Source organism: Sminthopsis crassicaudata, chromosome X (genome assembly GCF_048593235.1).
Source record: "Sminthopsis crassicaudata isolate SCR6 chromosome X, ASM4859323v1, whole genome shotgun sequence".
In the NCBI taxonomy this organism is placed as follows: Eukaryota; Metazoa; Chordata; class Mammalia; order Dasyuromorphia; family Dasyuridae; genus Sminthopsis; species Sminthopsis crassicaudata.
Window position 1 is genome coordinate 79,310,163 of NC_133623.1, and position 26,978 is coordinate 79,337,140.

General features: G+C 46.3%; 1 protein-coding gene across 2 annotated transcripts in view; it reads left to right on the forward strand.

Moving 5' to 3' along the window:
- LOC141548207 (vascular endothelial growth factor receptor kdr-like) overlaps positions 1-26,978 on the forward strand; it is a 179,102-nt gene that overhangs the window by 123,465 nt on the left and 28,659 nt on the right. For both annotated transcript variants that reach the window (XM_074276906.1, XM_074276907.1), the window contains exons 12-21: positions 165-273; positions 7,412-7,705; positions 9,542-9,688; positions 11,449-11,574; positions 13,373-13,479; positions 14,505-14,640; positions 15,456-15,560; positions 17,421-17,534; positions 24,729-24,817; positions 25,849-26,014. In XM_074276906.1, the coding sequence (XP_074133007.1) occupies positions 165-273; positions 7,412-7,705; positions 9,542-9,688; positions 11,449-11,574; positions 13,373-13,479; positions 14,505-14,640; positions 15,456-15,560; positions 17,421-17,534; positions 24,729-24,817; positions 25,849-26,014 (1,393 nt within the window). The remainder of the gene's footprint in view (positions 1-164; positions 274-7,411; positions 7,706-9,541; positions 9,689-11,448; positions 11,575-13,372; positions 13,480-14,504; positions 14,641-15,455; positions 15,561-17,420; positions 17,535-24,728; positions 24,818-25,848; positions 26,015-26,978) is intronic.

The following is a 26,978-nucleotide window of genomic DNA, read 5'->3' on the forward strand; positions in this document are numbered from 1 at the left end:
GTTCACAAGTGAAAAAAGTTTAAGACTAACCCTGGGCCAGTCTACCTCATCAATACCATTATTGCCATCCCATCCCATCCCAAGAGACTGCCCTTCATTCCCACGGCTGGTGGTCAAAGTCATCATCCTAACTGCCGCGTGCTTTTTCTCCCCTTCCTCCTCAGACTCTGAGCATGCTCACCATCACTTCTAGCACGAACTCTGGCATTTACTTCTGTACTGCTTACAACAAGGTTGGCAGGGATGAGAGAGCCGTGAAGATCTACATCTCAGGTAAATAAAGAACGGGACTTGGGGTGTGTGCCGAGCAGACGATATTGGGCTGCCATTTATGCGGCGGGGTTGTGGGGCTGCCGGTCGCTGGTGGCACACTGTAGCACTGAGAGTACCAGAGGCCACCAATTTCAGAGCTGGGAGGGGCCCCAGATGGCATTTTATTGACCTTTTATTGACTCATTCTCAGTCACATAGCAAGGTGAAATATGAGAACATATGCTAATGTCAGGCTCGTGTCCTTTTAAATAGAATTATAAATGTGTTGCCTCTTATAAAGCTCTAGGCTAAAGGCCTTTCATCCCCAGGACCCCCAGTTAAAATAGAAATGTGGTCCAGTGAGCCACGATCAGCCATGAGCACCTTTGTGTGGACTAACTTTTAAGATTATGTGTACCTATCCCTTCAATGTGTGAACAAAACATTCGATACAGAGCTCCGCCTGATACCTTGGCAAGTCCTTGGAAGGTAACTATTCTAAGGCAAAGCTTTCTAAACTGTGGGTCTCAACCCCAATAGGGGGGTCACCTAACTGATTGGAAGAGTCATGAAATTCTGGTTCATTATCAGTGTATGTTTGATTTGTATCCCTTTTTCACATATCTAGATACCCAGGGAGGTGTAACAATTTCTCAGGTAGGGACAGTTAGGTGGCATAGTGGATAGAGCACTGAGCCTGGAGTCGGGAGTACTCGAATTCAAATCTACCCTCAGATACTTGACACTTAGTATCTGTGTGACCCTGGGCAAGCCACTGAACCCCAATTGCTGAAGGAGGAGGAGGAGGAAGAGGAAGAAGGAGGAAAAAAAGAAGGAGGAGGAGGAGGAGGAAGAAAAAGGAGGAAGAGGAAGGAGGAGGAGGAAGAAAAAGGAGGAGGAGGAGGTTCCTCTGTCATCCTCTCTTCTGGTGCATAGTCTTTTAGCTTCAACGTTGTAGGATGATCTAATCAACTGTCTTGGCCTATAAGCATTTTGAGAGTGGGAAAGAAGTGTGTAGGAATTGAATGTTTAAATAATAAGGTCACCATACTGAGAGCAAGCTAGACTGAAATGTCAAAATAGGGCAGGGGCCCAGGCAAGGCCAGGTGATAATTGTGAAGCCTTGGAAACTTTCAGCTTGGCCCAATATCTCCTGCCACCCGCAGGGGGACAGGGTGTTTTAGCTTTGTTGGCTCCCATCTTGTAAGCATTCCCTAGAATGGAGAGTTCCACTTTCCAAGAGGAGAGAGATATGTGTCTCGCTTTTACTCAATTACTAAAGAAATCACACCTGACTATTCGAATGAGTCAAGTATAAATAAGCAGGGAAATCTGGGTGGATACAACTCGTCTGAGAGGATTGGAGTGTGCCAGAAGCCTTTGTCAAGGTTCCATACCCAAAGCTATTTTGAAAAGTGGACTCAACGGGGAATTGAAGGAATGTTTCAGACGCGGAACCGGTCTGAAGAAAGAGACACAGGGAAGGTATAAACAGATACTTCACTCATTGAGAAGTGTAAATTAGGGGGATCCCTCAAGGATTAAGATGCTTAATGTTTAAGATGTTGAAGAAAGAGTAAAGAACAAAATTCCCAAGCCTGCCAGTGACTCTTGCCGAGTCCTTCCAGTGAGGTAGACCCCTTGTCAATAGGGATCCATCACAGTCACCAAGCTGGGGGAGCCATGGGAAGGGTCTCCAAGTGCCAGGTGAGCCGCAGGAGGCTAGCAGAAGGCTTGTCTGCAAGGAGAGATGGGAATGCTCTGAGGCTGCAGATCTCAGGAAGTGTCATGGGAAACCTCGTTGGCTCTCCCATCCTTGCCACAGGCAAGGACTACATATATGGATAGTCCTGAGGAAGAAAAGGATTCAAGATGTGGAGCCCCCAGAGGCTATCTAAGCTAATCCTCTCTTTTCTTGCATATAAGAAAAATGAGGCCTAGGCAATAAAGTAGAAGGGACAGATTTACTCCCGGGCCTCTTCCTAGTCTCTGCTGTTTGTCAGGGGACGGGGATGCAAAGAGAAAATTGGCCTTGGTGTTGAGAAACTCACATTCCGGTAACGTACCCAGTGATCACATGGGTCTGCTACAATTCCATAGTCAGTGTTATTGCACGCTGAGTGATCACTGGTATGTCATGAGCAGTTCGGCATATGGAAAGAAAAGAACAGAAAATGGCCAAGTGGAGTAGAACAGGGTGAACCTAAGCTATGATTTTCAGAAAGATTTGGACTCATCTTTTTGGTTGGCTTGTTTCTTTGTTTGTTTGTTTGTTTGTTTTGGGGGGGGGGAATAGGACCGGGCCAACTGTATCTAAGATTCCCATGTTAGTATGGGAACTCCCAGTCTGGGATTCCCTTCTATCAATGTAAATAAAGTAAAGCAGCACACAGTCTACTGGGAAGCACTGAGAAATCTCCCAGCTTTGAATGACATTATAAAAGTAGCATAGAACAGAGGGGCTGATTTTGGTCAAGGAAGTGCCCATTCAAGCCCCATTCGGCTACTTCCTGAAGGTGAGAAAAGAAGTTGCTTCTCCCCTTGGGCCTCAGTTGCTTTAGGTGGAAACTGAGAATGTCAGATTTGATGATCCCTTAAAATCCCTCCAGGCTCTACATCCTAAAATCCTGTAATTCCCACTAAAGCTCATGTTCCTTCTTCTGTATGCGCCTGAGAAGGAGACAAGTCATAAAATTATATCATAAAATTAATCAGCACAGGCCCTGGTGAGTGATAATTTTATGGTCTAGAAATGATGTTGTTCCAAAAGAAATATTCGGAAGTCCTTTGTGGTTATACAACTGGCTGACTTGTCCAAGATCACATGAGTCATTCCAGAGAGACGGACAAAGATGGAGTGCTGGCATCCCAGGACTCATAGGCTCTTTGGGGCTTATTGGGAACTGATGGCTTGAGCCCTTTGTGTGCCTTAGGTCACCTGATTTTAGAAGGGACAGTCACCCTTTGAGGAGAGGGATTCTTCCTTTCATCTGATAGATGAGGAAACTGAGGTGTATTCCATCTGGATCCTCAGAGGCTATGGACTACAACTTTTTAGAAGAACTTCACATTCACTAATCCTGAATCTTTTCTTGGGGGCCAGTGAACAGTTTTCCTGCCTCTCCCAAAGTCTCATCCCATTCTGGGAACCACGTGGCTGCAGGGAAGAGGAGGTGGTTGTGAGGCTAGGCCGAGGCTGGTCCTCCATGGCCCTGAAGAGTGATGGGGCTCAGGGAGAACAGGGTGAAGGGGATGATAGAGGTATGGAGAAGGCCATGAGGATCTTCCAGGGGCTACTAAATCCCACAACAATGTTTATAGAGGCAGCAGCTGCTCCCGGGGCATATGGGTAGAAATCCTCCACCTCTTAGTCTCCTCCATACTGCCCAAGATGAGGTTGAGGGGGAGAGTGCTCAGGCCTGTCTGGAAACAGAGGCCCATCGAGGTGACTAGACCTGGAAGGAACTTCAGAGGACAGCTAGTCCCACTCCTTCATTTTATGGAGGAAGAAACTGAGGCCCAGGGTGGAAGGGACTTGCCCAAAGCCATATAGCTAGTAAGTGACATAGCTGGGACTCAAACCAAGGCCTCTGACTCCCAGTCCCGTCAACAAGGCAGATGATGGCACGGAGCTGAGACCTGGAATTGGAAAGCACAGAAGTCCAGCCTCAGCCATTTTCTAGCTGCCTGACTCTGAACACATCACTTAACCTGTTTGCCCCACTTTCCTCAATTGTAAAATGAGGAATAATAGCATATACTAACAGTACCTGTTCTAGTTGGCATAATATGCACCTATCTTTCAGGATTGTTATGAGGTTCAAGTGAGGTCATATTTGTGTAATCATACGTGTATATTTGTGAGATGATATGGCTTAGTTGGGGAGCAGAGGAAGAAAGTCCAGGCAATGAAGCTCTAGGGTAGCGCCTTTGGATTGGGCCTGAACTGGGGGGATTACACTGTGGACCAGTGAGATAGAGGGCCTGTGGCTAATCAGGGGATTCAGGAACTGGGGATGCCCAAGCCCCAGCCCAAGTAGTTCTGCTGATAGGGCCTTTTCTCTAAGGCCCAAGTGACTCTTGGGTCCCAGCATGGGACCAAGGAACAGGTAGGGTTAGAAGAGATGGCACGTGTCCATCTGGGGAGGGCCTATCCCATGTCAGTCTTTAGAAAGGTCTATAACCTTTCTCGCTTCCTTTCAGCTGGAGGGTTCAGGGAACAGGAGCTTCTTTTCCAGATTCAGGGGAATGCGGGATAATTGTCCCCTTTCCTTTTCAAGTCAAAATAAGTGAGCATTACCTGTAGCAAAATATATATATATATATACACACATATATATTCCCCAGCTACATGTAAAACAATTTTTTTTGTAAGTCAATTGGGGTTAAGTGACTGACTGGCCCTGAGCATTACCTGTAGCAATATATATATATATATATATATATATATATATATATATATATATATATATATATATATATATATATATGTATGTATGTATTTTTTTTCCCCAGCTACATATAAAACATTTTTTTTGTAAGGCAATTGGGGTTAAGTGACTGGCCCTGGATCACATAACTAGTAAACGTTAAGTGTCTCAGATCCTCCTGACTTCAGGACTGGAAAAACATTTAAAATTTTCTTTTAGAATTTTGAGTTCCAGATCCTCCCCTTCCCTCCCCTCAGTCCCCCATGGAGAAGACCCATGTGATGTTGGACAAAACATTTCTTTAAAAGCCATGTTGCAAAAAACCATAGATTTCCCCCAAAAAAACCCTTAAGGAAAAAAAGAAAGTTTAAAAAAAGATGCTTCAGTCTCTATTCAGATACAATCAGTTCTTTCTCTAGTAGTGGATAGAATTTTTCATCAGAAGTCCTTCAGAGTAGTTGTGCATTATTATATTACAGAGAACAGCAAAGTCATTCCCAGCTGATCATCCCACAACATTGCTATTCCTGTGGACATAGTACAGTTCCCTTTGCTTGAGCTCATGGAGGACTTTCCAGTTTTTTTCTGAGAGCATCCTGCTCAGCATTTCTTATAGGCCAATAATATTTCTTCATAATCCCATACCACAATTTCTTTCGCCATTTTCCAATTGATGGGCATCCCCGCAATCTCCAATTCTTTGAGAGGGGGTTGGATTAAATGGTCGCCGAGGTCCCTTCCAGCTCTAGACCTAAAACCCTATGACCTTGCAGCCATATCTTGGGAGCACAAAAACCCTAGACAAGAAAAGATGAGCATAAACATGGTGGCTCTCCCGTCCCCAGGGCCCCGTGCTCAGGGCAAAAAGAAACTGTATGACCTATGCCCCTGAAGATGGAATGTGCTTCTGATTGACAAGAAAAAGCTGATTCTTTTGAAGAGTCCCCTTTGTGCCCACATCTTTTACAACCACATACATACTGCGTATTGCATTGTTCCGGCTCCCCCTTCCCTCGCTGCCCCTTACTCTACTGTACTCAGAAGCATGTGTTTAACATCGACCATCACAGAGTTTGTCCGAATCACTAATAGTTCTTTTTATGGCCAGTGATAGGAGACAGGAGTTAAGACCCGTGGCCTTAAGGAAGATTGCCCTGGTTCAGAGAGGCAGTCTCAGCAGCCTAGCATCCTGCTTAATGATGCCAGTTACAATTCAGCTGAAGCAGGAGTCTTCCACATCCAGAGGCCCTCAACCTTCTTCCACAGCCGCTCTTTGCCGTGCACCTGGGCACCTCACTTCCCCGATGGCAGTCATTGGCTGAGTGATGCCCCAGCTTTTCTGAGGAAGGTGGCATGAAGGAGGGGCATGGTACAGAATAGAGATGCTGGGTGCTAGCCATATGCCTCTGGCAGGGATTCACTAGGCAACTTTTGAAGTTGCTGGAGTACCCTCACAAATGGGACAGAAAGTGCCTACCAGTGGCTGTATGCTCACCTCCTCTAGGTCTTCCTCTTACTGATAGTCTGACGTCTGAGCTAGCGTATTCTATTTACATCAAAACCGGCCCTGTGTTTGGAAGGACAAGGCTGGCCCCATCACTGGGGTTATCGGCATCACCCATCCCAGGCCCCAGTGGCCCTACGGTGGCGATACCACACACCCCAGTTGGCTCCATTGGCTCTGTGCCAACATGAGTGGGAGGTACATGAATCTTCAACTGCAAACCACACCACATAGGAGCTGAGGAGGTAATTAAAGTAAGTGTAGTCTGAAGAAATTAAATTAAGTGTAGTCTGAAGACCTGAGTTCAAATTTTGCCTCCAAACCTCTAATTCTTTGCAATTGTATGATCTTGAGGAAGTCATTTTACCTTATTTGCTTCAGTTTCCTCATCTGTAGAATAAGCTGGGGAAGGAAATGGCAAACCACTTCAGCATCTCTGCCAAGAAAACTCCCAAATGGGGACATGAAAAGTTGGACATGACTGAAAAATGACTGAAGAAGTGTCAGAATCTGAAAAGATCTTAACAGGCCTGAATATTAGTCCATATATTTTATAAGCTGAAATTCAGTATTGATAGATCTATAATCTTATACTTTTGTTCCCCCAAACCCTCAACCTGACAGTTATGGGGCCAATAAAATCTTATTCTTTGGTTCCAAAAAATCAACTTGACAGATATGAGACAGGAGTCTTTTGGTTAGAGGGCTGGTTGTTTAAAAGCAGAACTGGCATTTTTAATCGACCACAAGCTTCCCAAAAAGCTAAATAGCCTTTCTCCCCTCTGCTCCAGTCACAGCTCAGATGGAGCATTCTATTTAATTGTGATTGCCACATTTTAGGAAGGACAATAAAAGGATCCAGAGCAGAGTAACCAGGATGTTGAAGCCATAGTGGGCGCCATATAAGGGTTCCTTCAAAGAACTAGGGGTATGTCACCTGTGGAAGAAAGGACAGCGTGATAGCTGTCTTCAAATCTTTGGAGCATTGTCATATGGAAGAAAGCTTTTATGTCCTCTGCTTGGCCCCTAGAAGGCAGACATAGGACTAATGGGTGACAAACAAGGAGGCTACTTGGGGCTTGAGAGCAGGAAAAAACTGGGAGGTAGTGAATTCTCCCTCACTGGAGGACATCAAAACGAGTCTTGTTGGGGCCACTGGAGAAGGGCATTATTGTTCAGGGACAGGTTCTGGTCACCAACAAATAATGTTTCTCCCTCCTTCCAGATGTGCCTGGGCATGTGGAAACCCAATCTCAAATCCTGGCGATCGAGGGCCATGATGCCCAGCTCACCTGTAGAGCAGCTCGCTACATCTACGATGACCTAGCTTGGTTCAATCCATTTGGGGAAAGGGTTCCTACCTCATCCACTGAGACACAAGTGAGAAAGTACTCCATTTCTTTGACTTTGACGATTAGAAATGTGTCCCACCATCAAGAAGGGCGCTACTCATGCAAAGCCTTGAGCCAGAGGAACACCACGGTCATACTGGAAAGGACCACAAGGCTCCTCACCAGAGGTAAGAGGCCAGGGCAACTTTATCCCGGGGCAGCCTGCCTCAAGGAGAGAGAGTGCCCAGTTCTCAAAGGAGTCTGGGATAGCAGTGCTAGCTGATTGTTATTAATGATTATAATTAGTACTAGCTAACGTTTGTATAGTAGCCACTGCCTGTCAGGAACTGAGCTAATCACTTTACAAATATGGCCTTGGGTTCTGGCCCAAGCAGTGATTTGCTGTTTAGTCTTGGGATCTCCCATCTTTTTGGAATTCAGTTCCCTCAGTTCCCTCATTTGTAAACTGTGCTAGAGGAAGACTATGTAAACTTTCAACATCCTTTTGGATGTGGAGTCAGGAAAACCTGTATTTGAATCCTGTCTCGGACACTTACTAGTTTAGCACTAACTTATCCTCTTGGTCTCAGTTTCTTCATCTGTTTTTCCAGATGTTTTTCCAGATGGGGATAATGAGTAAGTGCACTTACTAAGCTTTTACTATACACAAAGCTCTGGGGACAAATAGAAAATTATGAGTTCTTGCTCTCAAGAAACTCTCATTCTAATTTAAGATTATATTAATATAACAATTTATTTAATAATCTAATTTGATAATAATAAAATGTATGTCACAGGGTTGTTGCAAAGATTCAAATATCTTGGAATCTTTTCAATACTATATACATACTTTGCAAAACACTATATATAAACCTTGTAAACTTGAAGTGTTATCTAAATGCTATTATTATCATTTCCTTAACCTTATACCCCAACTATTAAACCCCAAACATTAAACAATGCTATCTGCTCCTTACTCTAGCATTAGTAGACAATATGATTGTCAGTTGCCATTTTTCAGAAATGTTGGCAAAGGGTTTGAAGGAGTGCAGCTATTAATTTAAGATCGATTGACGTACATGACTTCCCTTGCCAGGTAATACGGGTCGTGCTCATTGAACAGTAGACAAGTCACCGGAACTGGGTTTCAATTTCAGTTCTGTTACTTGCTGGTTCCTGGGCAATAACCACATCCCTTTGGGTCTTGAGCTCCTCATCTGTAAAATAAGTGGATTGGACTAGACAGCTTCTGAATCTTTCCCGGCTCTGGATCTATAATCCTACATATGATCCTGGAGTTCCTACCCTTCTCTGGGCCTCAGTTTCCCTTTCTGTCAAATGGTGGGGTTAAACTAGATGGAAGCGTCTGAAGTCCTTTCTAGCTGTGGATTTCACAAGACTGTCTGAACAAGTCTTCTAGAGCAAATGGCAAACAGTATCTGGGTCTTGAGATGAGGATGGATTGGAAGATCTCTCTAATGTCAGCAGCTAGGGAGTACCTCAGTACTCCCTAGTATGGAGTCAGGAAGGCCTGAAAATGTGGCCTCCTCTGCTCATTAGCTATACGACCCTGAACAAGTCACTTTACCACTTTCTGCCTCAGTTGCTTCCACTGTAAAAGAAGGATAATATGCAAGAATAAAATGAAATAATATTCATAAGGTGTTTTGCAAAACTTAAACAGTATTTAAGTGCTAGCTGCTATTGTTATTAATGATTATAATTAGTACTAGCTAACGTTGGTATAGTAGCTACTGCCTGTCAGGAACTGAGCTAATCACTTTACAAATATTACCTCATTTAATCCTCACAGTAACCATGAAGATAGGTGCTATTATTATCTCCATTTTACAGTTGGAGAAACTGAGGCACACAGAGTTAAAGTGATTTGCCCGGGGTCACATAGCTAGTAGGTGTCTGAAGCCACATTTGAACTGATTTTTCCTGTTTCCGGGCCCACTGGGCTACCTGCTTGCCCTGATAATAATATACTAATGATCCATATTTGTTCCCTCTCTTTGCAGAAAAAGTTGCTCCTTACGTCATAGAGAACCTCACAGACCTGGATGTGAACAGCAGTGGCAAGATTGTGCTACAGTGTAAAGTGGGGGGCACTCCGACACCTGGCATCACTTGGCTGAAGAACGGAAATGCCATCCTGCCAGCCTCAGGTGCAGCCACAGGGCTTCATATGTGGCCACCAAGGCAGCCAATTTGTCTGAAGGAGGCCCTGTTTGCATAGCCAACTGTGAAATTCCCCCTCTATTTTCCTAGGGATTAAGTACCAGGATGCTTCACTTCACAAATGCTCCTTTTAGAGCATTTCCAGGTCACACCTTCGCCTGGCTTCTTCTTTCTAATACTTAGGGCCTGTAAGATCTCAGCTTAAACTCTGGCTCCAGTTTGCTGCCGAATGAGCAGCTCTGCTCATTTGGACACTCCAGCTCTGCAAAACAACTTCTAGCAGATCCCAACACAGGTTACCCATCAGTCCCTTCCAGGGGAACTTGGCATTGTGATCCAGCTCTATTGTAATCACTCAGGCGACAAGCATTTATTAAACACTTACTGTATGTAACCAGACTGTGCTAGGCCCTTAGGGATATGGTAACAGAAAGGCAATAGGCCCTGCCCTCAAGAAGTTTTCATTCTAATGGGAACAACAGCTTGTACATAAATAGCAGGATTGCCATCTGGGTAATTCCATTGGCTCTTTTCCATAGTGGACATCCTCTGGTTGAGGGGCCCTCAACTCATTCAGTCAGTCAAAAAGCATTTGTTGTATACCTGCTGTGTGCAACACATTGCCCACAAAACTAGTGATCTACAGAGACAGCCTTTAGAGTACTAGGCCTGAAATCAGTAAAATCTGAGTTCAAATCCTGCCTTCTTAGATGTATTGACTCTAGACAAGACACAACTTCAGTTTATCTGACTTTTTTCATCTGTAAAATGAGAACAATAATAGCACATATCTCCCAGGACTGTTGAGAAGTTCAAATGCGCCCCCCAAGGGGGCAGTGAATGTATTAGCAACCTGTGTGAGGTCCTCAAGCCCCCCAGGTCGCTGTTGGCTTCTTCCCTTTGTAGCCAGATCGGGAAACAGAAAGCTAGCTCTGTGAGAGAGAATTAGGTAAGGAGTAGCTAAATGAAATTAGGGTTAATTGAGGTTGAGTGGCAGGTTCGGGGTACAGGGAGTCAAATGGAGCTCCCCTGCAACCCCTTTGGATTCGGCGCAAGGAAACAAAGTTAAATCAGATCTAGTGGTGGCTCAAGAGTCCCCTGTATAGGAATTTACAGACCTGAAAACCTAGATTGATAAAAGAGGTTTATTGTGGGGTTTGGAAGTGAGGGGAAAAGGTAGAAAGAAAGCAGGGCCAGGGCTGGCGCCGGTGGGCAGGAACCCTTGACATGGCCGGCATAAGGATGCCATGCTTGGGACTTCTGCAAAGAGTGGACTCCAGTTTCCCCCTTTTATAATGGGGGGCTTTGGGTAATCTTGAAGGGGCTCGTGGGTGGAGTCCCAGGTTGGCCTCTGGCTTGGGCTTCAGCCAGGGTTAGACAGTGAATAGAATTCAATGGGTTTTTAGATAAGGAACTGTCTGTGCTTGCGGTGGGGGGTTGGGAAACCTGAGCCGATCATTAGAATGGGGGCTGGGACAGCTCAAGTGGGCTCAGATCCGATGGGGGCTGGGAGAGCCCGGATATCTCCCATTGGAATTCCTGGGGGCTGGGAATCAGAAAGGAATCTTAACCCACATCAAGAGAATCGCTGGGCAGGGGTTGGCAACGGAGAGAGGAAAGGTTCACTGAAGCCTCATTGGCCTGGGAATGTCCTTCTCGGGTGGTGGAATCTCCACTTTGGTAGAGTCCCTTGGGAAGAGTTGAGCTCCCATCTGTTCTATCACTAAGGGACCAATACTTGTTACAGGCATCTCCTTGGAGAACAGCACCCTGGTTATTGAACGAGCTAAGAAGAACGATGAAGGCACCTACGAGTGCAAAGCCACCAACGAAATAGGACAAGTCAGTACCTCAGCCTTTATTACCGTGGCAGGTGAGTTGGTACCTCTGGCCTACAAAACCTCCCGGGGGCTCACTTGGAATTCCGAGCGTTCAGTTATGTAGCACAAATCCCTACCTTTGCTTCCTTTTGAAACAGGACTTCTGAAAAGAGCATAGTCATGTAGGAATAAAATAAGGAGATTTAACTGGATGAATCACAGGATGAATAAGTGAATGCAAAGTCACAGAATGAATGAATGAATGAATGCAAAACAGAATGAAAAAAATCATACATTTGGGGGAGGGGAACCTGTGACTAGAACATGGCTCACATGCACACAGCCCAGCCCCCCCCCCCCCATCAAGTTGCAGTAACATCTGTGAAGTCAAATTTGCCTCTTTGCATTGGCACCTCTCCTTGCATTACTGTCCTCCAAGGAATCATTTATGAGCTCCAGAAGCTATTGGGTAAATGATCAGTAAAGGTTGCAGCCAGTAGTGGTTTGTGACTCCCTGCTTAGGGGAACTGAGACAGAACTGAGAGCGAGACAAGCCCTCACCTGGGATCTAGACAACAGTCACTTGTCCGTGATCAGAATACAAACAAAATTCATCCTGCTCTCCATGTCGATTGTGATTTTGAGCCTTGGTTTTTTGTTTTTTAATAGTGTTTTATTTTTCCTGAGTTTTCCAAATACATGCCAAGATAGTTTTCAACATTCACCTTTGTGTTCCAAATGTTTGTCCCTCTCTCCCCTCCTTTTTTCTCCCCAAGACAGCAAGCAATACGATATAGATTAAACATGTGCAGTTCTTCTCAATGTATATCCATTTTCATCACTCTGGGCAAGAAAAATCAGATCAAAAGGGAAAAAAAACACAAGAAAGAAGAAAAAAGCAAGCAAACAAACAACAAAAAAAGTTGAAAATGCTAGCCTGTGATCCACACTCAGTCTCCATAGCCCTCTCTCTGGATGTTGATGGCACTTTCCAACCTAAGTCTACTGGAATTGCCTTGAATCATCTCATTGTTGAAAAAAGCCACATCAGAGTTGACCATCACATTATCTTGTTCTTGCTGTGTATAATGTGACCTCGATTGATTTCCTTCCCTCCGCAGCAGTTCCCGTAAGTTTGTCCAGGTCTCTCTGAAATCATGCTGCTGATTGTTTCTTATAGAACAAGAATATTCCATGCCTTTCACATTATTCAACCATTCCCCACTTGAGGGGCATCCACCCGGTTTCTAGCTCCTTGCCATCATATTAGCCTTGGTTTTTTAAGCTTTTTAAGTTTGCAGATTATTTTAGCATGTTGTGGTCACTTGACAGTCCCCACCCAACTTCTTTTCTCCACAAGTCCCAGCCCATTTACTCTCTCTCTGGGATTAGTCGGTTCTGTTTGACCAATTTGTTTTACCCACCAGTTTACTTTACTTGCTTAAATGCTCTGAGTTCTCATCTTAATTCTCCCCTTAGTTAGGTGTGTGGTCTTGGGCAAGTAGGTGCCTTCTCTTACTTTCTGAGGGTGTCTATTTTCTCTTCAGTGAAATGAGGAAGTTAGGCTTCTGAATCCTCTCATCATCCTGCCTTCCACACAGGAGTTGTCTTCTCTGAAGTTCCTGTCATCTGACACAAAAAGCCAAGCTGACACTCACTAACTAGCAATTCGCTGCCTCACTCTCCCACCCACCCATACGCACACGTCAACATCCAGAGTTGGCGCCCAGGACTACTGGTAGACATCTAGCACCCGGGTAGCTTTCAGAAGGCTACATTTTTGTCCCATCTGCGCTAGCCTGAATCCATAGCTTTTATCCACTCCTTTTGTCCCGGCTGCCTCATTTATAGGTTCGGAGGAGCGTTCCAGTGTTGAGGTCATCATCCTGGTTTGCACTGGCCTGGCAGCCACCCTCTTCTGGCTCCTCTTGACCCTGGTCATCCGAAAACTCAGAAAGGTATGAGGGAAGCACTGAAAGGGCAGAGTTGAGGCAACCGGATGTGTGTTGCCAGAGACCTCTGAGAGCTCTTTGGCAGGAGGTAGGTTGGAAGACTGCTTGGGAGAGAGACATCTGGTCCAGGACCTGCCTCATACTCTAGCGGTGTGACCCTGGGAAAGTCATTTTATCCTTGTTCACTTGCAGCCTCCCAGGGCTATGTGAGGACCGGATGAGCTCGTCTTTGTACATGTCATAAACACATTCGGTTTTATGGCTATTAGCTGCGACTCTTCTCTAACTTGTGGGTTGGATGGCTCAAATCTTTCACTTTCTTGCGGTGGGGGTTGGGAAACCCGAGCAGTGATAAATGATGTTTCCCCTGACTCTTTTTCCCTCCCAAGGGCAAGAACAGTTTGTAAATCCCTTTGGCTGTGCTAAGGATCCCATAACAGGAAACTTTTAGCCAACAGTAAAGAGGGTCAGAGCTCAGCCAAGTCTACTCATTTACTGAGCATCGTTTTGGGGTTGAGGAAAGAATATGCTGCCCGGGGCGTCAGAAAACAGGCAGTGACTAGCAAAGAATGCCCTCGATAACATCACCAATGAGATGCTGTCTGGCTTCTCCTTGAAGACAGGAAACGCCCTCCTGGAGACCACCCATTCCGAGTTAGGCCCCCTGTGAGAAAGGTGTCAAAATCTACCCTCTGGAGCCAAGCAGGACAGAGATTGGCTGAGCTGAGAGGGCCCTTAGGCCCCAGAATTTCAGAACTGGACAGCTCTTAGAACGCACAATGTTCAAGTAAGAGGGACCTAGCACGCAGTGTATTGAAACAGCCAGAGTTTTAGCACTGAGAATGTCAGAGATAGGAGGGACTCAGAACACAGAATATCAGAATGGGGTGAGACCTCTGAAGACTTTCAAAACATTGACAGTCACAGCTAACTCCTTCCCACCATGCTGGGACGCTGTTTGGCTTGGTCTGCCAAGCCACTAGTGAAGGGAGAGGGAACAGGAGTGACCAGTTTTCTTTCTTGCCTTGCAGCCCGATGCCCCTGACATCAAAACAGGTTATCTCTCCATCATCATGGACCCTGAAGAGGTGCCTCTCGATCAGCAATGTGACCAACTGCCTTACGATAGCAACAAATGGGAATTCCCCAGAGATCGCTTAAGGCTGGGTAAGCTCCCCATCCTCTTCTCTTCCCCTCCCAGCCGCTTGTTAAGGAGTCCCGAGGGGAGCAGAGGAGGAAGGAGCTGAATAGCTGGCGGCACACTTGAGCGGGGATGAGTCTCTGTTGTGTGTCCAAGGCCGAATGTTCCTTCCCATATACCAAAGCTCCGCTGCTTCCCTTCCCTCTGAGGGAAGGAATGGGAGTGTTCCTTCCTGTTCTCATTTTGCAGCCGAGGAAACTTAGGCTCATATCAGACGAGCACCCCAGAAATGAGACCTCTCAAATGTAGCTAAGCCTAGACTTGGGGTGAGGATGGCTGGAGTGCTCCTTTCTCCTCTCTGGAGAGCACTGGAGGCCAGACTTCCTCTCTAGCTGTGCCATCATCTTTAGGCTATGGAGAGGAAGTTCCCCGGGGTAAAGTCCCGTCTCTTCTGCTGACTTGCTCTGTGACCTTAAGTGCACCCCTTTCCCTCTGGGCTTCAGTTTCTTTTGTAAAATGGCTTTAGAATGAGAAGATCTGAATTCAAGTCCTACTTCTGTTACCTGTGGTTCTCTTGGCCTCACTTTCTTCTTCTGTAAAATGGGGAGATTGGGCCAGCTGCCCTCCGCTGTAGAGGTCTCTAAATTCTTGAGATTGGGCCCTGCCATTGAAAGCCCCAGGGGGACTCTTTCTGACCCCCGTCTGTCTGCTCAGATAGGGTCTACATCTGCTTGGTGTCTGGGCTGCATGGGTGGGCCTGCTATTGTAATGTGGCAATGATCCCCACTCCCTTGGAGCTTCCCTGCTTCCTGCCGCTCATTCTCCCCTCTTGCCCCTGAAGGGAAGACCCTGGGTCACGGTGCCTTTGGGAAGGTGGTGGAGGCCTCTGCCTTTGGCATTGACAGATCTTCAACCTGCAAGACCGTGGCTGTGAAAATGTTGAAAGGTAATGTTTTCCTTGGCTACTCCCCAGGGGGACCCTTGCTGAGGAGGCTGGGCGTGAGTGGGCCACAAGAGTCAGGAAGACCCAAGTTCAAATGCTGCCTCAGAGACTTTATCCCTGTGGACTCTGGGCAAGTCACTTTACCTCTGTCTGCCTTAGTTTCTCCAATTTTAAAATGAACAATAGTATGTACTTTCCAGTGCCATATTTTGAGGATCAAATAAGTTAGTAATTGCAAAGTGCCTAGTATAATGCCTGGCACATAGTAGGTGCTATATAAATGTTGTTGTTGTTATTATTATGATTACAATTGTTATGCTGTTGGTCCTATGGATGTCAGCTGACAAAGCAGGACAAACAGGCCCCCTGTGAAGTCACTTTAAAGCTTATGGCCCAGCAAGAGAAGTGACCGTTGTCCAAACAAGAGAGGCGATCTGGGTTTGATTCAGAGATGTTAGTGAATCCATCTTGGAGCTGGAAGTTTCCATCCCTTACTGGGTCAAGAAGCTCCTCTGCATAAAGGCTGACAAAAGAATCCTTCAGCCTCCACTGGAAGCTTCCCTCCTTCCCCTCCTTTCCTTCCTTCCCCTCCCCTTCCCCCCTCCCCCCAAACTCCCTACAGACCACAGCCCAGAAAAGGCATCCGTTGTGTTGTTTAAAAGCCCAGTCAGACAGCTCATCCCAAAGCACTGTCCTGCAGGGAGCCCAAAGCCCATAAATGAAGGAAGTGAGAAGAATTGCTCCTTCCTTGCAGTCGGGGAGCCTAGGAAAAGGTTTACCCCAAGAACATCCAGGCCTCTTCTAGATGCTGACTCTAGCTTTAGGCCAGTGAGACTGCGAAGGAATTGAGCACATGCAACATCTCCTTTTTGCCCCATCAAAGTGCTCTTCAACAATACACAGGAAGCAGCTCTAATGGTCTAGTTTGGGCAGAGGAGGGAAGCAGGTGAGCCTGAATGGTTGGAGACAAGAGTTCTAACCTCCAAGGCAGTTGACCTCAGTTCTAAGTTCTGTTCTGCACTAACCAGCAGCAGGGCCTGGGACAAGAGACTTTACTCCTCTGAGACCTCAGCTTCTTTTTCTCTGAAATGAGGGGCTGAGGGCGGGGCTTAGATGATATTTAAGAATTGTCTTCAATTCTAGTTGATCTGGCTTGTTCTAAGGTTCCCCTCCCAGCCCTGGTGCTTGCTCTGTGGACTAGCTTCTTAGCGTAGAGAATGTTAAAATATATCCAGATTTTGACGTAAGGACCGGCCGAAATGGACAAGTGCAATATCAAGCTAAGAGACGGAATTGATCTTGCATCTGTTGGTTTTAAAGCAACATTTGAAAAACAGAGAAAGAAATCCCTCTTATGGTTCCTTAGTCATCAAGGGCCACTGAAAACCCTTCCGCTTGGGTGGTGGAAGCCCCTTCCCTGGTGGTCTCGCAGCCAGTATCTTCTGACATTGAGAAAGGGATTTATTCCGATTGGTGGCTCTCCTGGGGGGTAATTATTTGATTTCCCCAAACTATTAAAGGCCATGTATTTGATGACCTCTTGTAACCTCTCTCCTGACCTGAAAGGGTTAAGCACAGAGGAAGCCATCACGAAGGCATTCTAAGGAAGGAAAGAGGAAAAGGACTGAGGCCCAGGATGCAATTTGCTGGCCGGCCAGTGGGCCCCAAGTCACTATCTGTTTATGGTATTGTTTTCTGAGTACAACCACAAATCATCAGATGTTTGTGTTCAGGCCTTTCTGGTCGGCTGGCCTCCTCGGTTGGGTCTGTAATCGGGATCTGAGATGCTCCCCCATCCCCCAGCAGCCCAGATAAACAAACATCCCTTTTGTTAATGATGGCCGTCCTGGGGCCTTTTTGCAGAATGTGCAACATCCAATGAGTGCAAGGCCCTGATGTCAGAGCTCAAGATCCTCATCCACATTGGCCACCACCTGAATGTGGTCAACCTGCTGGGAGCCTGCACCAAACCTGGAGGTAAGAGTTCTGAGAGCGGAGACATAGCCCTCCCTCTCAACCCCAAAGTAGGATGGACCACCAAGTTCTAGGGCCAGGGGTGCTGGGTTGGAAGTTAGAGGGGCTGAGTTCAGCTCACAGCTCTGCCACTTATTTATTATCTGGGTGACCCTGAGTAAGTCACTTTACCTGTCTGCCTCAGTTTCCTTATATGTAAAAGGAGGCAATTGACCTATATGACTCATTAAGTTTGAAATCTATGATCCCCAAGAGCCACTGTCCCTTGCAAGATAACATCCCACTCAAAATAGGATTCCTCGTTCCTCTCCAAGACACCCCCCCCAAGTGAACTGTGTCATGCCCAGCATAAAACATAAAAATTATTAAGAGGTAGGACGATGGACGGTCATCTTCACAATCATAGGCTCAGGGTATAACTCTGTTCTCCTGTCTCTCGTTAGGGCTACAGAAATGAAAATAAATTCTGTGTGCCTAAGGAACGTCTCATTCCTCACCTTTGTATCCCCAGTGCCTGGCACATCATAATCACTTAATTAACGTTGATGACTTGATATTTTGATAGAAAAGGCAGCGTGTTGGAAGAAATAGTAGACGTGTAGGAAGAAAGCTAATTTCCCAACAGCGTGTTGTCATGGGTAGTGTGATCAACTTGAGGTCAGAAGAAATTTGAGTTTGACTTCCACCTTGGACACCTATAAAATGGGGATGATATCTTGAGTTTCTGCCCGTTAGGGTTGCCTTGGGGGCCAGTGAAGTCATGTGGGCCAATTAGCCCTAAAGAAATGCCCATCATGATGATAATGATAATGATGATGATGATGACGATGATGTCCCCTCCCTGCCACTAACAATGTGACCCTAGTCATCTTTCTAGCCTCAGTTTCTTAGACTATAAACTGGGACACCGGTCTGCTGGTCTGCTTTTTAGGGTTGTTGGGAGGAAAGAGCCTTGTAACCCTTAATTGTAACCACCCACAGTTTTGAAGGTTTCATCCGATGGCGTAGCAGTGTGTGCTGGAAAGAGTGACAGGGTTGGGATTAGAGGACAAGGGTTTGAATCTAGCCCTGTCACTTGGTGCTTGTGTGGATCTTTGGACTTGGCGCTTCATTTGTGCAGACCTCAGTTAGCCTATCTGTAAAATGAAGGATTTGAAAATGTTTAGCCTGAAGAGAAGAAAAGGCTCCGGGATGGGGGTGGGGGGAGATGGGACATGGTAATCGTATTCAGGTACTTAAAGGTCTGTGTTGTGGAGGGGGAGACAGAGAAAGGCCGAACCTTTGCTAGCCCTGCCGCCAGTGCCTTGCCATCCTCTTGAATAACGACTTTCTGCTGCTCCTCAAGGCCCTCAGTGTTGGCTTCATTTATCCTCCATGCCCCCCCCCATAGCCAGAACTTCCCTGGTCTCTGTGATCTGCCTTTTCCCGTCCCCTCCATCCCTACCCTCTCCTAAGCGTCCTTTTTGTGACTCCTGATCTGCCCCTTCTGCTTAGGATGGCGGCATCCCAAGACGGCTTGGGGCCCTTCCCCTTCCTCCTCTCCCTGGGCAGGGCTGTAGTTTCCGTGAGCCTGTCTCTGCCCCTTAGACTGTGGCCTGGGCCACCGCCTGCCCTTCTAGTCATCCGTGCTGGAAACCTTGCATTCAGCTTTGCCTCTTGTTTCCTCGCTCTCACCTCCAGTACCCAGCCAGCCGCCAGGTCTTGTTGACTCAGCCTCCCAAATATCTCTCCAATCCAAGTCCCCTCGTGCTTGAATCCTCCAGCTTTTCTCACCTGAACTGTTGCCACAGCCTCCCAATGAGTCCCAGCCCACCTCCCATCTCACACTCGAATTTCATCTTTCTCGTATACATTCAACCTTCCATGTAGCTGTCAGAGTGATGTTCTAGAGACACACATCCCATCTCCTCCCCTCCCTTGAGTCAAGAATTTTCAATGACTCCCCATTTCCTCTTAGATCAAATCCAGGATTCCTGATCCTCTCCCCATCTCCTTTCTCTGTCTTAGCTCCTCTTCCCCATGCCTACAATAGGTTCCGTGTGCTACAACGTACCAGGCCCTGTGCTCAAATACAAAAAGAGGCAAGAGACAACTTTAAAGGTGTCCACAGTCAAATGGAAGACACGACCTGCAGACAATTACGTATAAACATGCCGTATAGGGGAGAAACAGGAAGTAAACAACAGAGGAAGCCTTAGGATGAAAGGGGGCCTTCCTGTAGGATTTCCTGTGAAAAGCGGGATTTGAGCTGTGACTTGAAGACAGCCAAGGAAGCTAGGAATTGAGGAGAGGAAGGAGTGCATGCTAAGCAGAGGGGCCAAGAAGGCCGTCTGGTCCAGTCTCTCGGCAGGGGGAGTCAAGAGATGATGTAGGACCTTGTTGGAGGAAGAATGGGGGCAGGAGATAAGATGAGATGATTGGAAAGGACAGGCTGAGAAACGGTCTCATCAGGCGTTGCTCCCCTCGCTCATTGGCTGTGGAGGGTCAGACTTTCAGCTGGACCAGTGTCCTGGGGGAACTGCTATTCCCAGGGTTCTCTGACTCACGGTCCTGCGTCATCTCTGCATGTGGCAGATGAGCTGGGGTTGGATAACGGTTCCACTAGTGAGTTTTTCTCAAGTGTAAAGAAAATGGATTCTAAAGTCCAAGGATGTCCCTGAGGACCATGTTTGAACAGCCTTCGTTTCAGCTCAGTAATCACCACAAGAACAGTCCGGATCCTTTATTGTCTCCTTCCGAGTCTTGTCTCCTTTCCTGGGGCCCGGTTAGCTTGCTTAGAGGCCGGTGTCTCTCCTTGGTTCCGAGAGCTGGAGCTCCCGCCTGTCTTCTCTGCCCTCTGAATCTCTCCCCCAATGAATCCTGGCTGAGGCTCCCAGCTTACATGCTCTGCACTGAGTATACACCGGTCATTCTATCACTAGGAAACCATTATTTGTTGTAGGATTAAATCCATCATACTGAGCCATGCTAAATTAGGTAACCACTGTCTCTGTCAATTCCACTGACTTAGCACCTTGTAAGAATCCTTTGTTTCAAGTTCAGAGCTCTGGCCCAGAACAAATCTAGGCAATGAGGAGCATGCATCTAATGGGGCCCTGCTGTATCCGGGCAATACACCCACAGCAGGGTCTCTCCCTAACCACTGAGCATCTTTGCTCTGAGCAGTGTGAACTGAGACAGCAGAAAAATCGCCTTCAGCCTTTCTTCTTTCATGTTGTGAAGCTTGACTGTGCCATCTCCAGAAGACCTCCCTCCTTCCCGGGTTCCGCTCATCCCATCAGGAGTGACATGCCCTGGGCCCACACTAGTCCTTTGTGGTGGGCCTGGCAAGGTTCCAATAGCTTCACTTCCCTGGGGGAGCCCTGTACCCTGCGGCTTGAGAAGGAAAACTCTAGAGTGGGTATCCCCAGCTCAGAGAAGCCACAGAGCAGGCCCACATTGGCAGATCCCGGGGATTCAGATCAACTTCAGCAAGATCCTCGGGCCCATTCCCCTGCCCCCTCCCGCAGAAACAGACTGTTGCTGGTGAGGCCTCTCAATGGGGAGAGAGTACCATGGAGACATCTTCAGGGCCGGCCTTCATCCTTTATCTAGCTTCTTGGCCTGAAGTACACTTCTCCAGAGTACATGGCACCCTCACAAAACTTCAGAGCTAGAAAGAAGCCCAGTGGCCATCTCGTTCAGCCATCCCTCAGCCATACCCCGGGCTAATGTGGCCATCCCTCAGCCATACCCCCCCAGGGCTAATGTGGCCATCCAGCTCTGCACTGATGAAGGGGAGCCTCCCAGGCAGCCCAGCTCACCTAGGGATACTCCTATTAGGAGGGGGGTTTTCTGAACACCAGGCCTAAATTTGCTTCGGTTTTCCCCTAGTTTCTGACTTCCTTGGGGACAATCAGAACAAGGCTGACCCCTCTTCCTCATGAAAGCCTTTCAGATCTTTGAAAGCAGCTGTCCTGTCTCCCCAACCCTTATCTCATTCCAGGCTTAACAGGCCCATCTCCTTCAACCAATCCTCAATTGACAGGGACTCAGGCCCCTTCACTAAACTTTTTGCCCTCTTCTGGGTGCCCTGGATACTGAGCAATATCTTTCCTGATATTTTACACACAGAACTGAACGTAGTACAGAGTAAGGGACACAGGACAGTGGGACTAACAGCTTTTTATTCCAGGAACACGGAGAGATGATTCTGTTTATGCAGCCCAGGGCCACATGAAGCTGTTATATCTTAGGGTTGACTCGTATTATTTTTATGCACAGCACCAATAGCTAGGATACAATACTTCAGGGCTTACAAAGCTCTTTACAAACATTTCAGTTGATCCTCACAACAAGCCTGGGAGGTGGGCGCAATCATAATCTCCATTTTATAGTAGAAAAAACTGAGGCAAGCCCAGATTGAGTCACAGAGTTGCCCAGCTAATAAGAATTTTAGTTGGATTTAGTAAGAATTTTAGTGAAATTAAACTCAAGTCTTCCTGACTCGATGCTTAGTTGTCTATTCAGCACATCTAAGGTGAATTGTCTACAGAATGATTAGAAACATTTGCCGTGCCTTAATCATAATCATAACGACATGCATTTATGTATTGCTCTAAGGGTCCCAGAACACTTCAAATGTGGTCTGTTTCATGATCCTCCCAAGAACCCTGGGAGATCAGTGATATTATTATCCCCATCTTACAGATGAGGAGACTGAGGTTTTGCTTTCCCTAGGATCACACTGCTAGGAAGTCTCTGAAGCCACTCAGAACTTGGGGCTTAGAGCTTTCTCCACTGTGCCACTAGTCACCTCCAACAGTTGAACATATATTCCACGAAACAGCCAGATGGTCAAACTGCTATCTAAGTAGGTCTCCTCTACATATTCTTGTGACATTGATTTTTTAAACCCAACTGTCCAACTTTACTTTTATCCTCATTGCATTTGCTCTTACAAGTTTCGATCCAAAGCTGTAGCCCAAAGGTCCTGAATCTTTTTTGTATCCTGGACCCTTCTGGGCAGGGCCTTCCTGTCTTCAGGCCTTCCTGACTTCAAGCCAGTGTTCTTATCCACTTCAGCATCACCTACCTGCCCCTACACAGAATTATAAATTATGATTTAAATTCAAATATAATTTAAATATATCATTTATATGTTTATATTATATAGTTTTATATTCTCTATGGTCATTTAAATAACTTATAAAATATAAGTTATGTTGAAGTTCAGTTATTCAAATTTTTTTTAAAAAACAAGTCACAGACCCCAATAAGAACTTGTGCTCTAGTCCATTGAGATCTTGACCGTCATCATCTGTGTTAGCTCTTCCTCCCATCTCTGTGTCTTCTATCAATATGATAAACACATCATCTAGGTCTTTACTCAAGTCATTAGTAAAAATGTTAACTAGCACAGGGTCAAACTCAAGTCCCTGGGCACCCCACTAGAGAACTCCTGCTCCATTGGCATCGAGTCTAGCCATAGAGCCATACATTCCAAATCCATCTTTTCCACAAAAACAATATGATCATTTTCCTACAATCTCCACATGTACATATACACACCACACACATTCACACATACACTCTCTCTCACACACACATACGCAAGTATTTCCCTGATCTATTGCAAAGTCAGACTTTGGGATTGTTCATTTTGAAAAAGACCACATGATGTGAGGACTTGATGGTATTTTGTCTGTTTCTCGGGCAGTGGTGATCCCTGGCCCCTTGCTCCCACCCTGCCCTATCCCCTTCTCTCTGTGTGCCGGGCCTTCTGGTCACTAGCCTCTGTTTCCCTGACTGGGCTAGACTTTAGGCAGCAGACACCAGCTATCACCCACTTCAAGCATCTTGATATCAGTAGGACCTGGCAGAATTTGTAATGAGGGAAAGGAAAGGGGGAACCCCGTTTGCCAGTGCAAAGATAATCCCACGAGGCGCAGTGTCCCCTGTAAATGAATTTACAGGCCCGAAAACCTAGATTGATAAATAAAAGGTTTATTGTAGAAATTTGGAAGTAAAGCTCCGTTAGAAGGACGCCAGGGCCAGAGGTGGCCGCTGGGAGGGCAGGAACCTTTACATGGCTGGAAGGATACCATGTGTTGGCGAGGAGGGCTCCTGCAAAGAGAGGGCTCTGGTGTGGCCCTTTTATACTTAAAAGATTGTGGGCGGTACCCCCAAGTTCTTGGCGGGCTTTTCAGTTAGCTCAGATCAGGTGAGGGCTGGGGGAAGCTGAGCTGAGAGTGGGGCTGGGCCCCGATATTCAAAGGGTGCCTTTGACCAGGATTTGTGAATCAAGGTCAGCCATGGGCAGTCAGAGAGGAATCTTAAAGGGACCTCAACCCCCATCATTTGTGTCCCACCAGTCTGTCTGGACAAAGCCACAGTCAACTCCCTGTCACAATGAGCCATCACAGTTGTAGAAGTCCCCAGAGCAAAGGATCCTGCTACCCACTAGCTGTGTAGTCTTGGGCAAACTTCAAATGAGCCCTCTATATGTCTTAGGACTAAGTGAGCGCTGAAGTCCCTTTGCTTAGATTTGTGCTTCTAGGAACTTATATCCATTAATTTGGAATCCATTGATTGTCACAGGTCATAGATTAGGTCATAGGTCATGGACTGGAAGCAGGAAAGAACTTCAAAGGTCATCTAGTTCAACTTCCTCATTTTTCATAGGAGGAAACTGAGGCCCATGGAAGGAGAAGAAACTTATTACCATAGAAGAGTTCTATGGTAATAAGCAGTAGAGCTGAAATTCAGGCCCAGATCCAGGGGCTGCTGGGAAGGAAGCTATGGGCATAGGTTTGTTTTTTGAAACAGGGAAACTGGAACGTCTTTGTGCAGTGAAATCTACTCCCTGGGGTGCTTACTACTATTCAGTAGCATTTGCCAGTGTGCTGGCAAGATCTAGCTCTTCTTGTAGAATGATTTCAACCAAAAATATATTGCCTGCTGGGGGACACAGACAGCAGAGCATCATGTGACTGGGTCTCAGATTTGCCAGGGTTAAGGCCCTGGAGGCCACGGGAGACCCAGGAGGGCAATCTTCCTGCTCTTTATTCATTAGCCAGCCAGCTATTGCTCCAGGATAGTCAAAATTCACATCTCAATCATCCAGCGCCCCTTTGAGATCACTGATTGAGGTGCAGGGCCAAGAGGCAAGGGGAGGACAAGGAAAGTTACTGACCCACTGTGTGTAACCCTCGGCAGGTCCTCTGATGGTCATTGTGGAGTTCTGCAAATATGGAAACCTGTCCAACTTCCTTCGAGGCAAAAGAGGAGACTTCATTGCCTACAAGGTAGGTCACCCACCCGCAGTTCTGTTCCCAGCCTCAAAGAGGTAATGATCAGGAAATGAGTGGAGTCAGATGAAGGCAGCCCTAGGGAAGAGGCCCCTAGGCTTTTTTTTGCCACTGAGGGAAATGATGCTCTGATGGGAAAATGACCAATGCCTCAAGTTTGGAATGGATGTCACATGCAAGAAGAATTGCCTCATGGTAGGAGGGCTTTCAGAATGAGTCGAATTACTAAACAAGGGGTCCCGGTGAGGACAGGACTTTCTGTGGAATTTGAACACAAATAAAAACCTGCTCCACTAAGGCGCAGGTTAGCCCTGCATCCCTTCGGGCCTACATTAACACTGTGAGTAGAACCAAAGCAAAGCCATGGGTTTCCATGCGCCACCTTCTGAGATAGTCCTTAACACCAGAGTCCTTTCAGCACTCCTCTCTTCCTCAAACTTTTTTCCTTCTTCCTTTATTATCACTCTCCCTTCCCCTCCCCCCCCTTGGGACTACTCCTTCCTCTCAACACATGGGCAGCCCCATGCCCCTAGTGAGAATGTCAAGATCACTATGATTTAGTTCTTCACTGATAGTCATTAGGTAGGAATCATTAGGTAGAGTGATTCCACTCTGTAGTCATTAGGTAGGAATCAACTATTTAGCCACAATGTAAGATGTCCTAGAATGGGGGCATCACCCTTTCCCACTCTCCAGAGACAGGTTCCTGGTTTCATGGAGCAAAGAATTTTCAGCATCTGGTGCCAGACTCTTCATACATAATTTAGATTGAGCATATTTCTGGGACTCCCCTTGAAGCTATTTTAACATAGTAGAATCTGGCAAGGCCATTGATCCTCCTCCCCTCCAAGACGCTATGATGAGGCACATAAAACCTTCTGGTGATTTTATTTCTGAAAGGGGGGAAATGTAACAATAGCTCCAAGCCCCAAACACCTAATCACCTTCTGGATTAGGTGGCTTCTTCCCATGTCCAGGCCTAGGGGGTTTTCCCAACCAGAGACTAATTGTGAGGAATTAATTCGCAGACCCAAGATACTTCTGAACAAGGTGAGAAGAAAGCAGAAGATTCTGATTGTGACCTTACAGAGCTCACTAAGCGGCGATTGGAGAGTGTAGCTAGCACTGGCAGTTCTGCCAGCTCTGGTTTCATTGAAGACAAGACCTACAGTGACTCAGAGGAGGAAGAGGAAGGTGAGTCTACTCGAGAGCCCGCCAACAGCCTAGCTATGAGAACTCGATGTGCTTTGCTTCTGACATGGCCCCTTATTCCTCCTCAACCTTCATTTCTTTTATTTTCTCTTTGTATTATATACACCACATTGATAACTGTGTGTATATATTTTTATTATAGCTTTTTATTGACAAAACATGGGTAATGTTTCAACATTGACCCTTGCAAAAACTTCTGTTCCATCTTTTCCCCTCCTTTCCTCCACCCCCTCCCCCAGATAGCAGCCTAATACATGTTCAATATGTTAAAATATATATTAAATCCAATATATGTATACATATTTATACAGTTATCTTGCCGCACAAGAAAAATTGGATTTAGAAAAAAGGTAAAAATAACAGGAAGAAAAACAAAAATGCAAGCAAACAACAACAGAAAGAGTGCAGATGCTATGTTGTGGGCCACACTCACTTCCCAGAGTTCTTTCCCTGGGTGTGGCTGGTTCTGTTCATCACTGATCAACTGGAACTGATTTGGATCCTCTCATTGTTGAAGAGGGCCACGTCCATCAGAATTGATCCTCATATAGTGTTGTTGTTGAAGTGTATAATGATCTCCTGGCCCTGCTCATTTCACTCAACATCAGTTCACGTAGGTCTTTCCAAGCATCTCTTAAATCATCCTGCTGGTCATTTCTTATAGAACAAAAATATTCCATGACATTCATACACCACAACTGATTCAGCCATTCTCCAACTGAGGGGCATCCACTCAGTTTCCAGTTTCTTGTCACTATAAAAAGGGCTGCCACAAACATTTTTGCACATGTGGGTTTAACATCTTTTTGCCCAGGAGTAGCACTGCTGGATCAAAGGGTATGCACATTTTGATCACTTTTTGGGCATAATTCCAGATTGCTCTCCAGAATGGCTGGATTCTTTCACAACTCCACCAACAATGCATTAGTGTCCCAGTTTTCCCACA